A 13,091-nucleotide genomic window follows, 5' to 3' on the forward strand; every position below is an offset into this window, starting at 1 on the left:
AGAAAAAAAAACCCTCTCCTGCTCAGATTTGGGAGAAACATTAAGACCCTAAAACCCCAAGGCCGTATAGATTCAGAACTTTCTCAGGCACTTCCACGGAGCCATTTACAGGATGGGAAAATTGGCACGCCTTGTTTGAAACCCGTGAAAGCACATGATGCTGAAACTCTACATGGTAGAAATTGCATGCACAGTGACCATAGGTGTCCTCTGTGTCCCAGGTAGCCACTTCTCCCCCAGACTCACCAAAGCATGGACAAATGGCAAGACTCTACTTGACCTCAACCTCCTAAAGAGCGGTGGTCCTTCCGGTTGAGGGAGGAGGGCGTAATACAACAGTACAGAAAGGAGGCGAGTGTGCCCACTCGATCCCCCTCCCTAGGTTTGTGTGGGGAAATGAGTAAGAAAGAAAACGAGGCAGAAGAGTAAAAGGTGACGGCCGTTTGCGTTTCACTCAGGAGCAACAGAGGGAAACACGGGGAAGCCACGCCTCGCTTCCTGCTTTGACGACTGTGGCCTGCATGCACGGAGCATGCGCACTTTGAGCATGCTGAGGCGGCGAGTACTTCCGATCTTTCCACATAGCATGACCCTCAGTCATTCCTTCAAACGGAGAGGAAGGAGGTACAGAAGAACAGAGCTGGTAGTGTAGCTCAGTGGTAGAGGGTTTGCCTGGCAAACTCAGGGTCCTGGATCTAACCCCCAGCACCGCGGGAGGCAGGGTAGACGTAAAAGGAAAGACCACGAGCTGTTCGTTTTTAAAATACAAATAAAACAAAACTTCCAAATTACTGTTTAAAAAGTAAGTAGGGCCAATGGTGACACACATTTTTAGTCCCAGCACTCAGACGGCAGCAGCAAATTGGATCTCTGCGAGTTTGAAGCCAATCTGGTCTACAGTGGTGAGTTCTAGGCCAGCTGGGGCTACATAGTGGAACCCTGTCTCAATAAACAAATAAACGGATAGATAGATAGACAGACAGACAGACAGATGATGTGTTCTTATAAACATGGAGGTTTCCATGCTTACTGGGGATGAAACTGTTCAAGTTTATTCTGTATTGTAGCTAAATTTCCCCTTATTTTATACTTTATTGTTCAGCTATTTTGTGACCCTTTTTGCCCCATGACAGGGAAGGAAATTTTCTGTGTTGCACAGTACATTCCTAGTTGGTTCAGCAGCAACAGGTAAATGACAACAGTCAAATGTTCTAGCCCTAGTCCTTGTTTGTCCTAAACGGAAGAGGGGGGGATCGCTTACTGGCCATTCACTACCAAGCGGCTGAAGTACAAAAACTGTATAACTTGTTTTCATTATTTTGTAGTCAATGTATATATTGCATGACCCTGAAATTAGGAATATTTTGTGTTGTTTGTTTTTTTTTTTTTTTTAGCAACATTTCAAACTCTTGCATAAGGTAGGTGAGTGAGCACACAGACCCTCAGGTTATATATACTTCAGGAACAGACTTTTTTTTTTTTTCTTACAAAGACAGGGACTTTCGTATTAATAGCTGCATTCTGGACTGGCCTGTCAAAAGCTGCAGAGCAGACCCTTCTGTTCTATTACTGTCCCTCCAAACAAAACCCATTATGCACAAATGTGACATCAAACAGCAATCCCTTAACAGCCAGGCTGCATCTGAGAGGAGTCTGCAGGGGCCTCCTTAAAAGCTGCTGTGGTTTGCAATTACAGCAACACACTCGACTTATCTGCAGACATTTGCAGGGGCACCCCAGTTTTTGCCCCTGTCTTACCCATACACCCCTGGGGAAGTCTGGAAATCATTTCTGAAACTCTGTCCACTCACACTTTCAAAGCAGCGCTGGGTTGAAGATGCTGTTCTATTGTTTGTTAATGCTTCTATTGGGGGGGAGGAGGTTAGGGTGGAATGCAAAAATATCCACCCTAACCCCCTCCCCCCCAATAGAAGCCAATCAGATCTCAGTCAGGGCCCCAGCCCTCTTTTCTCCCCACCCCCATCTCTAGGTCACATCACTTGCCAGGAGGACTCCCCAGCTGCCTGTCCCCAAAGCCAGGCACAGTGAACAAAGCTCAGATCTGAGTCTCCAACTTCACTCCATATCTTTTTGCCACTATGGCAGAAAGGAAGTAGTCACACAAGTCCATACTATGATTGGCTTTTTTTGTTTTTTTCCTTTTTAGAAAGCACTTTTCTTTCCTGATGGGTGAACGTGTTTGTCTTTAAGGATTGTTCTAACACGCTGTGCACATTGCAGCCGGCCTCAGATGAAGTGAGTTAAACTCTCCTCTGGCCTGCTGACGTTTGAGAGTGCCATCCTCAGACCCACGACTAGAGACTTCAATGCCTCCTCGGCCTCGGCGCCCTCCCACCCCCTCCCACTCCTTTATGTATATATGTTGCATAATTATAGAGCAGTGGGTATTTATCACCTCTTCTGGGCAGTAAGCAGAAAGACACACAATACCATTACTTCCAGCTACTGCCTTTCCCAAGATAATTAGGTAACGCAGTGGAAGGAGCCTCGTAAGCCTAAGGCTGTTCAAGTTAAGTGATTGACACGGCTCTGTCTGGCTGCTCTATTAACTGTTTCATTTTGTTGCTATTTGCAGTTTGCTTGGCTAATACTCCGAACAAATACAGACTGTTTCTTTAGCCTCTTTTTTCTCTTTGACCTTCTCCTGCCCATTTTCTTTGACTCTCTTCAAACTGCCTTGAAAAGGGCCTGTTGAATGCACAGTCCATCAGAGGCCCAGGTCCGTCCCTACCCTTGCCCTGAATGCCTTACTTCAAAGATGGGCCGCATTCTTTAATTGGCCTTTGAATTAATATCAAAGGGTCACAATGCGAGTGCCAAAAGAGAAAGGGGCTTTAATGAAGCAAAGAACTGCCATTCACTTGCAGATAAGCACGTTTTTATGCCTGAATGGTCACCATGGCTAAAGGCTTGGTGAAGGGAGGCTGAGAGGCTTTTCCTTAAGTAGTGATTAGTTCAAACAAACAAGTGTAAACAAATTTTAAAAAAAAAAGTCCACAAACAGAGACAGAATAAAATAAATAAAATCACAAACAGCACATCTTCTCTCACAGATCCATTCAAAAGAAAAAAAAAGAGGCTACAGTTCATTAGCAAATCCATCCACCATTTTTAATCCCATATATCAACACTGAAATTCCAAGAAATAGGCCTGAATGTATTGTCATTCTGAAATGCTGAGTAACACAGAAGGAAATGTTATGCCCTTAAAAATCTTGGGTAAATGTAAAACATACACACACACACACACACACACACACACACATATATATATAAAACAAATATCCCAAGGTCCAAGACATAGTGATTTTTGATATGCACAATTATGCTTAAATTATTCACACTTGATTCTTTTATATAGAAAACTTAAGCCTACAGTACTAACGTCTGTCTGTCTGTCTATTTATCTGTGTATCTATTTATCTTAGCTATCTATCTGGCCATATTTTCTATTTCTTTTAAAGAAATCGGCAGTTAATGGCCACTGTCATCCTTGTTCCCTGGCAATACTCTAGTTGCAACTATACAAGGCATGCATAAACCCACAGCGCCAGAGGTCAATGTAAGGTAAAATTCAGCTCAAATCATCGTGATTACAGAGTGAAATAGTAAGCCAGCCTTCCCCTCCCTCATCCTCCTTCTAAAGACATTGGTGATTAGGGAAGGAATCCAGTCCCAGAGAATTATCTTAGCCACAGCTTGAACCAGGATCCTGGGAACCCGGCTATACCCAAGCTGGCCTCCTGTAGACATAACACTGAGACTGACCAAGGCCTAACCCTTTGTCCCTTCCCTGGATGACTTAGAAAAAGAGTTTATGTGACTCTCAATGATTCCCAAGGAAGGAAGGAGCTTGTTTCAATGCTTCAATCCATCCCCCAAAGTATATTACCAATTTTAAATTCCAGCACACCAGCTTGCCAGTGTTATGCTAAAGGAGAGGAGAGGAGAAAAGAGAGAGAAAAAAGAGAGAGAGAGAAAGAGAGATATTCCTTATCTTAAGAGAAATCAAAGCCATTTCTTCCTCAGTGGCTCTGTTTTCCACAAGCTCACCCCATCTGCTTCAGAGTTGCCAAAAATGGAGCAAGCAAGGACAGCAAATAAATGTCAGGGAGTCAGCCAACCTGCTAGTCTCCAACTTTATCCCAAGAAAGTCCTTCCTTCCCTGCTGGGCCTTCCAATCTTTTGACATGAGCCAACAGGCATCAAAACAATGTACAACTCAAAAGACTTATTTTGCCCAAATCTAGACTCTCAAAGGCTATTTCTCCCACCCCAGTGTTCGGCAGGCTATGCACCAATGTACTTCTTTGAAATAGAGTGCTGCCAGCCCCAGCCGCAAGATCCCATCCTTGCAGGATACAGAATTAGCTCAGTGTATTTTGAACTGGCCAGGGGAAGAGCTATTTAACCCTTGTCAAACTGGACCCTGAGAATGTGTGAAGGTAAATCAGTCAGGGACCAAATCCTGTTTCATAAAGGTCAAAAGAAACAGCAGGCCTCAAGGAAAGAATAACTCCATTTGCTCGGAGTTTGTCACATGTCTGTGCTCGCGGACACATCACAGTAGTGTCGAGGGGCAGGGGAGTAAACACGGCCATCTCCACCCTTGGGGAAATCTAGTTCCCAAGGGGCAGTGGCTTTCCTTTGCTCACACAGCTAGCTAGTCAGAGCATGAAGCAGGATAGAAAATAATCTCAAGCCCAGATGTTCACCGAACAGTGTTTCATCTAATGCAAAAGTCAATGCTGGCAGCCTGGTGTTCTGTGGTTTCTCTACCAAAATCCACAAGTGGCACGAACTCAAAAAAAAAAAACAAAAACAAAACTGCAAATCCAACTTAATGAGACACACACACACACAAATATTTAATGCTTGCCCAGCACACCACCGTCATGTATACATGACATGGCCATTAATAATGGCAAGTCTGCCTGCTGGTGATTAGGGCTTACATTAGTCTGTCTAGGTGCTTGCTTCTTCATCTTTTTTTTTTTTTTTTCTCTTAAATAAGGTCCTCAGGTAGCCCAGGCTGGCCCCAAATTCATTATGTAGGTAAGGATGACCTTGAATTCCTGGTCGTCCTGCATCCACCTCTTGAGTGCTGGGATTACAGTCATGTATGACCAAGCTGATTTATTCAGTGCTGAGGACCAAACCCGTGCACACCATTAGGCAAACACACTGCTGACTAAGCTACATCCCCAACCCTGAATTTTTTTTAAGTGCCATATCCATACCTGATATTATTTTGATTTACTACTGAGTTGAGAAAAATAATTTTTCAGTTCAGTTTCAAGGGCAGAAGGATGGGGCAATAGGGTTAGATGTCAAATGAAATTATCTGATTTTAAAGTTTGTAAATCTGAATAGCACATTGAGGGAGGCTACCTGAATAATCTATTTATTTCTGATTTGGCTGTCATTAAAATTGAGGGGCATCTGATATCTAAGTGAACTTTATTCTTCCGAAGGACAAATCATTTCTGGTGATGGCTATGTCTGCTCCAGCTGGCTCTCAATTTTCAGCCTGGAAAGGGTGCTTCTGAAGCTCCCTGGGAAATAACTCTCCCCGAGGCTCAACCTGCAAGCCGTAATCATGCAGCAGGAACAGTTCGGACTACGAAAGTAGCTGCTGGAGTAAAAGACTTTCTGAGACTTCAATGCGAGCCTTGTCCCGGCATCCGCTGGACCTTTTTTAATACGGACTTTGCCCCCTCAACATTCCTCGGTCTCAATCCAAAAGCCGCTCACCTTGCGAGCATGCACCCTAGCACACGACACTGACCTGGGAGCTGACGAGTATTTGGTTGAGAACGTCCGCATGCTGATCGCCCAGGGGTTCGTTCCAGTTAGGATTCCGAGGCACACTCGGAACAATCTCTCGGCGTTGCGTTGCAAACAGCAACAGCATTACCCCGGAACCTGTACCCTAACAGAAGTCATACCGGCCTGAGCCTTGTAAAATATAAGGCTTCCTCCTCCAACCTTACCGCCACTTCATCCAAGCACGGGCGCGTTGTCCAGGCCCGGAATAAGTCTTATGTCAACTAAAGAGGCTTAAAGGGGAAGAAAACAGTTGTCTCTACCAAGCTCCAGGAGCAGGCGTCCTGCTGTAGGCTTCAATGGACAACATTTGTTATGAAATAGTAAGAATTTGCATAATTTTGGGGAAGACTTTGTTTTCAAAGCCATTCTCTCTTTCACCTGCTTAGGCCTCTACAGAGTATGGCTTTGGTTAAGTTTTGTTGATGGAGGCTCATGTTTAACCAACTGTTTTTAATTTACAAATTAAACTTGTCAGAAGTAGAAATCCTTCCTTGGAACTATTCCAATATGTCAAGAATTAATTCTAATGAAAACGGCATTGCCTAAATGCAGGATGGCCAGCCACTTATTTTATTTACACAAAGTCCTTCTCAGTTTCTTTGATAAAAGCAGCTAAATCTTTTTCCTCTTTCATGTTTTGTCAGCACTTGATTCCTTTGTCCCTTGGCTATTTGCCTAGCTGTGGACAATAAGGAGGGAAGAATAGAAGCAGATTGTTGGAATGGCCCTCAATAAACCTAATTATGACATGTTGACTGCCCTCACCATGACACGGTCAGGGGACCCAGGCTTATTCAATTACCCTCGCCAGGTTTCTCTTTCAGACCTAAAGTTATCTTCTGACTGTTTGTATTTCTGAACAGTATTCATGTTCATTGTGAAAGAAAATCCCCTGGACTTGGAGGGGTTTTAAAGTTGATGCTGTTATTGTAGCTAATTTTTATTAACGGAATGATAACATGATAAAGAAATAGACCTTTGTTATGTAATAAGAACAAATCAGGGTGTGCTTAAAGTTACACCTTTCTTTCCTTTCTCTTGAGCCAGCCTGGCAGGACATGGAAGCAGAATTAATAAACTAAATAATTTCTTCAACCTGCACATTCTCTACACGACATGAATGGCACACAAGTGTTACGTTATGATTCCTTTTAATTTTAAACAATAATAATAGGCACAAGACTTCGGTGTGTTGTGGGGAGGGGGTTTATTTTTCTGTCCTCTTGAACCACCAAGAACACCCCCTGTCCCATTAACACCAGAGAACATAAGTTCATCAGTACCGTGATGCCAACAGCTATTTCTTCAGCTGCTTGAGGTAGACAGGATGAACCGTATTTAATTAAAACTGTGGCTGCTGGTTAGAGAAACTCTTCCCTCCTTGAACAGACTGTCCGGTGGTTGCGGCAGAGGTGCCTGCAGAGCTTGTGTATGAAAAGCTGGGTGTCAAGTGAACAAAAGAATGTGAAGGGGGAAAAAATGAAGGAATGCAAAAAAAAAAAAAAAACCAGCCCCTGATCCATGCTAGCTTGTGAGTCAACTCATTCTCACAAAATTAATATTCCTTTGTGGTTATAGCCAGGCAAAGCCTAGTGAAGACAGCTGGTATAGAGCCTCAGCATCTCCGGATGATTTCTGTTTCTTTCCTCATTTGTTTGTTTGGGGTCTCTTGAGGAACATATTGTCCCCTTCAGATAGTTTAACATTTCTTGAGACTATAGCAGAAGAAAAAAAAAAAAAAAACAAAAACAAAACAAAACAAAAAAACTGCAACTTCAATAAATCAAAGCAGGGGCTGAGATTTTTTATTTTTTTCTTAGAAAATTGCTCCTTGATTCACTTCCCTCACGAAACAGTTCCCATCTTACTAACAGAAGCCCATCTAAACTGTTATATGCCCTGCAAGCTAATTCAAAGTCTGGTATTTATTTGGTTCCTGTGGAGAGGGCCTTTTAAATCTGATGTGAGAAATCTATTTCACAAAAAGGCTCGTGAGATGAACTATACATTTAGAGTAAGTGTTGGCCACCCCGGGTTCTACTCTGCTGGTTCACTTTCTTCAGGTCTCTCTAACATTCAAAGTGAACTGTTGAGCGAGATCTTTACAAGTGATTAATAGGAGCGACCTTGGTGAAATACACATGTGTAATTTACTTACTTGCCCCAGCGCGTGTATTCCAACAGTCTCACTTTAACGTTTTTGGACTTTAGGGGGCAAAAATTTATGTTTGCATTTATAATTGATTGCAAAAATAACTTTCATAGTGCATCCTCCCTATAAAGCAAAACAAACAAACAAACAAAAAACCAAACCAAAACCTTTAACAGCAAAGAAAGTAGCTCAAGCTTCACATTAAGAGTTCAGATTACTTTAAATCAGAATATAACTCCTGTCTAAAGAAAGGGGGAAATGAATGAAAAGAAAAGAAAGAAAAGATCTGCCTTTGCTACTTTAGAGTGGAAATGTTATTAAAATATCCAAGATGTCTCAATATTTTAACTTGAAACATATGTATTTTTGCATTCCCTAAAATGTTTTAATGTTTTTATATAGTTAAACAGAATAACAACGCTTCTTCGAATCTCAACTAGCACTTCCCTAAGAAAACATGAGAAAAAAAAATAAGTTGAGGAAATCAAATCCTCAGATCAAGTACCATGCACCACCCCAGATTTGGCACAGCATTATGAATGCTGCCGTTTTAAAAGTTATATGGTTATCTTACTATTCAAACTATATTAGACAAATTTATGCCCTAACTCTCACAAATGTGACTTCCAACAACCTGTTGGAAGCCTGTCCTGTATCAGTGTAAGACAGGGGCTTGCTTGTGGATCAAAAAAAGGGGAGTTCAATACATATGATTGTTTTGGTTTGTATGGAGTTACTTAAAAAAAAAAAAAAAGAGTCAAGCATTGGCTAGAAGTGGCTAAGATCAGATTTCTTCTTTAATCTAAAGGTTGAACACGGCCTTTCACTCTTATCAAATAAAAAAAATTTTAATTTGCAATTGAGAGCTCAAAATTGCAATATATTTGATCTAGTACAGGATAATCAGTAAGAAAAATAAAAATAAACTCTTTCATATGGTAAATGGTAGTGCTCGTTATTCTGGTTGTACAAGGGATATATTTTCTCCTAATAGTCTCATTTTATAGCATTCAGCCTCAATTTCAAAAGATTAGTAAACACAGCAACATTTGCTTACATGTGTTTCCATAAACCTACTTAAGATAAAGAAATCTACAACAAAATTCGAGCCAGGGATATTTGATACATTAAAAAGTTGTATATGTAAATATTAAAATTTCAGAATGCAGTGTGTGTTGTTAATTTTATCACTCACTCTTAGCAGTGAAGGATTGAAATACATGAATGAATTTCTGTCTATTTTCAAAATGTACAGCTTAAAAGTCCATATGTTAAATGTCAACTGTTGAAATAAATTTCCATAAAAACAAAACAGTAAAAAGGTAGAGGGAAAACAAAACTTAATAAAATCTTCTCTTGATAGACCATGACATTGTGCCTTGTGTTGTTTTCAGTCCAAAAAGAAAAGGTTTTACATTCTTTCCAAGTTTCTAAAATGCTCACAGCAAGTCTAAAAAGGAAAAAAGAAAAAGGAAGAAAGAAAGAGTTTTTAGATTTTAAGTGATTTCTTGTTAAATTCTTACAAATTTTTTTCCCAAATTGTTTTTACAGAAAAAAATGTTTATTAACTCAGTTAAGACTTCCAAAGAATTTTTGGATGTATATTTGTGTGTCAACTCAAGGCAAAATAAGAGAAAAAAAAAAAAAAACAGAGAAAATAGAAGAGAAAGTCTCTTTGCTCAGTTCTGTTTTTGACAGCTGTTTAGCGCCCAGCGTGAGGCAGTTCACTTATTTAACCTACACTCAAAATAATAAAATATGGCAAGGAATCAGTCCGAGTAAGTAAAGGGCTCTCTTATCTATTCTCTCTCTGTTTCTCTCTCTCTCTCCTCCACCCTTCCTCCCTCCCTGTCTCTCTTCCTCCTTCTTCCCTCTCTCCCTTTCAAGATCATTTCAAATATTGATCACAAATCTCTGGGTCTCTGGAAACAGGAAGAAACCACTACCATTCTGTAGAAGGCAATAACACTTTCATATAAATACAGAATTATATACAGCCTTGAAACAACAGCTCATACTTTCCCAGCCTCTTCTATAAGCCAAGCTTTGTCAGCAAGAGCAAGAAAGCATACATCCCTTGTGCAGATAGATCATACTTGTCTGACCACCTCTGGGGACATGCAGAGCCATACCTCTTCAACTCCTGATCCTACCCACTATCTGCTGGTACCTGAAGCCATTCTATGCCCACCCCAAAGGCAAAACAGTCACTTGCTTAGACATTCAGTCTTGGTCTGTTCACTCTTGTCCTGAATTTCGAGATGCCTGTGGCCCCACTGTTTCCAAGACCAGCTGCCTAGGGCTGCTAGAATTGCTGGTCATTGTGGGACATTGCCACAGCCACCACTGCCTGCCAAGGTTGAAGGCTTCAGCTTTCACTTTTCCTTGTATGTACATGCTCCGAAGGGCCAGAGATTCATGCAGCAAGCTAGCCACAGAAATATCTCCAGAGACTTACTAGAAGCATCTGCATACTGCTTCGTGCCACCTTGACAGCTGAGGGAACCAAGGGCCTGACAAAGGAGGGTTCTGCCTGCCTGCTATTCTCCAGTGAGTGAAGACTCCTCATCCGCTTGCAAGGCATCAGTCCCAGATCTTTTTGAGGTGTTCTCTGTGAGCACCAAGGATGCTATGTGGTGAAAAGACATGTGGAGAAATTGCCTGATTCGCACATTGGCCTCCTGGGTTAGCAACACAAGACACTTGATAGAAGGAGCCATACTGGAAGCTCGCTGGTCCCAACACATATGGAGGAGGCCAGTGCATCATCACTGACATTAATCTGTTCTCATGTGGGACTGGACCACAGTCTCATTCCACATCTTGCCCCACAGATGCAGCATTGTGGGACCTGCAGCATTTGGGAATTAGAGGCCCATCTTGAGGAGAAAACCATCACGTCTTAGTTTTTGCATCATTTGCAAAAAAAAAATAAAATAAATAAAATAAAAAATCTAAGAAAATTAAGACACTGTTTTGGGCCCCTGTCAGAGCCACAAAGAGTCTCCCATGGGTCCAGCTTCTCAAGTTCTTTAGTTCTGTGGAGAATCTACCTCTGGGGGCTGAGGATATGGCTCAATTGGTACAATGCCTGCTTAGCATGCACAAGGTCCTTGGTTTGATTCTCAGCACCCGTAAACCAAGTGACACATGCCTGTGGTTCTAGCTCTCTGAAGGTACAGGCAGGAGAATCAGGTCTTCATAGTCATTCTTGGCTACAAAGCAAAGTTGAGGCTAACCTAAGCTACATGGAACCATGTGTAAAAAACAAACAGAGAGAAAACCCACTTCTGACAAGTGTCCCTTCTAACAAGGTTGATTGCTGTTAAGAGTCTTAAATCCACTGACAAAAGCCAATAGTCAAAGAATACCAATGGAATCTTAAGTACCAACTCAAAAGATCCAACAGGAGCCTGTGATAAATTTAATAGTACATCAACTAAAAACACAAAAATAAAGCCCAGCTGTTCAATTCAGAGCCTCATGGCTTATGTCCCCCAAAGTGGTATGCTTCTGAGGTTCTCAAGAGCCCTGGAACCTAAGGATGTGTCTCAGTTGATAGAATTCCTGCCTAGCACACGTGAAGCCCTTGAGTTCAAAGCCAACACCATGTAACCCAGAATCTAGAGTCTAGATTTTAGAGGCTCTGAGGACTTGAGCCCTCTTAGCTGCTGCATCCAGGAAGAATATCCCTCCCAACTTAGGTCTTCCAGAGGAGGACAGACACATTTTCTTAGACCTCTGACAAGTGTCTTGGAAGCATTGAAAATGTGAGAGCTCAGATCAGTTTAGTCGAAGAGGAAAAGCTTTCAGCTCGAAGACAAGATGAGCCCCACACTGGTGCATTCCTGCTCTACAGCTCTGAACCTGAAAAGCCCTGAACGCTTTTCTCTGGCTGACTATTTGCCAAGGAGCCCAAAACATTAAGGCCAAGGCCCTTCCCTGTCACAGAAGAAATGGGAGAAGGAGCACCTGGAGTGAAGAATTTTGGGGGGTCAACTTGACTTCACATTATCTTCAACAGCTCAGAGGAGCACCCTGGTCCCTCCCCACCAGCAAGGAGTGCCCTCCTGGATGAACTGATCCTGTCAGCACACACATTCAAGACAGGATTTGCTGGGGGTTGATGAAACCTGTTCCTTGCCTCTTCCAAAGGAATCTCACCTTTCCTCCACACTAAACTGGCCAATCCCAAGATCACGTTGCAAAGTGATGAAGCTGTTGAGTTTTTCTGTGTGCAAGGGCAAGCTGGGTGGAAGTGGATATTTGTGTGGTAGGGTTTCATAGAAGGCAGGTGGAGGTAAGGAAAGCGAGAGGAGGGAGAAGAAGAGACCAGCCTGGACACTGACCGCTTCCCCTACCCACACAACAATGGATGAAGGAAATAATTTTCAAACATCTTGGGGGAGGAGGTTAAGGAACAGGGGGATCCTCAGACATGCCCGTGAAAAAACTAAGGGTGTTTTAGGAACATTATTTCTTATGGAGAACTGTCTGAGTGACAATTTATTTTATTGCTCCTAAGTTTTTTTTTCCAAAAGGATTTTCCATGTACAGAAATGTCAGTGTGGAAGATAGGCATTGTCTTCCCTTGTAGTTTTAATGTGGGTCTTTACTTTCAGAAAATAGAAAGGTCAGGGAGGCAGAGGCACACGGATTGCTGTGAATTTTAGGCCAGCTTGGTCTATGAAGCAAGTCCAGGACAGCCAAAGCTGCAGAGAGAAACCCTTTCTTGGAAAACCAAAAATAAAAAATAAAATAAAATAATGATCGTTATCCAACAAAAATGAAGCTCTGTGTATTATTTGTAAAAATGACATGATTCCTTTCCTATCTGACCAAGGTATATACTGGCTCTCCATTACAAACTAAGTCTGGCAAGAACTATATTTCCTTAATCTATTGACCATTTATCATATGTCCTCCATCCCAAGTATCCACTGGCTTTGTCTTCAAGGATGCCCCCTAAAAAAGAACAGCACAGGCAAAGGGAAGACACAGAGAAGCCAACCTTCACTAAGTAAGCTGACAGAAGCCTTGAAACTGATCCCAAACAGATGAGGGTTTGTTTTGCCATCCTGACCTTCTA

At 42.0% G+C, this 13,091-nt stretch overlaps 1 protein-coding gene across 3 annotated transcripts in view; it reads right to left on the reverse strand.

Moving 5' to 3' along the window:
- Positions 1-13,091, reverse strand: part of Pax3 (paired box 3) — a 95,389-nt gene that overhangs the window by 64,157 nt on the left and 18,141 nt on the right. Inside the window, exon 5 of one of the 3 annotated variants that reach the window (XM_060368681.1) lies at positions 9,103-9,452. The exons of the other annotated variants lie outside the window; for them this stretch is intronic. Coding sequence (XP_060224664.1) covers positions 9,442-9,452 — 11 coding nt within the window. The 3' untranslated portion in view covers positions 9,103-9,441. Of the gene's footprint in view, positions 1-9,102; positions 9,453-13,091 lie in introns of those variants that run through there. 3 annotated transcript variants of the gene reach the window in all.

Source organism: Meriones unguiculatus, chromosome 15 (genome assembly GCF_030254825.1).
Source record: "Meriones unguiculatus strain TT.TT164.6M chromosome 15, Bangor_MerUng_6.1, whole genome shotgun sequence".
NCBI lineage: Eukaryota > Metazoa > Chordata > Mammalia > Rodentia > Muridae > Meriones > Meriones unguiculatus.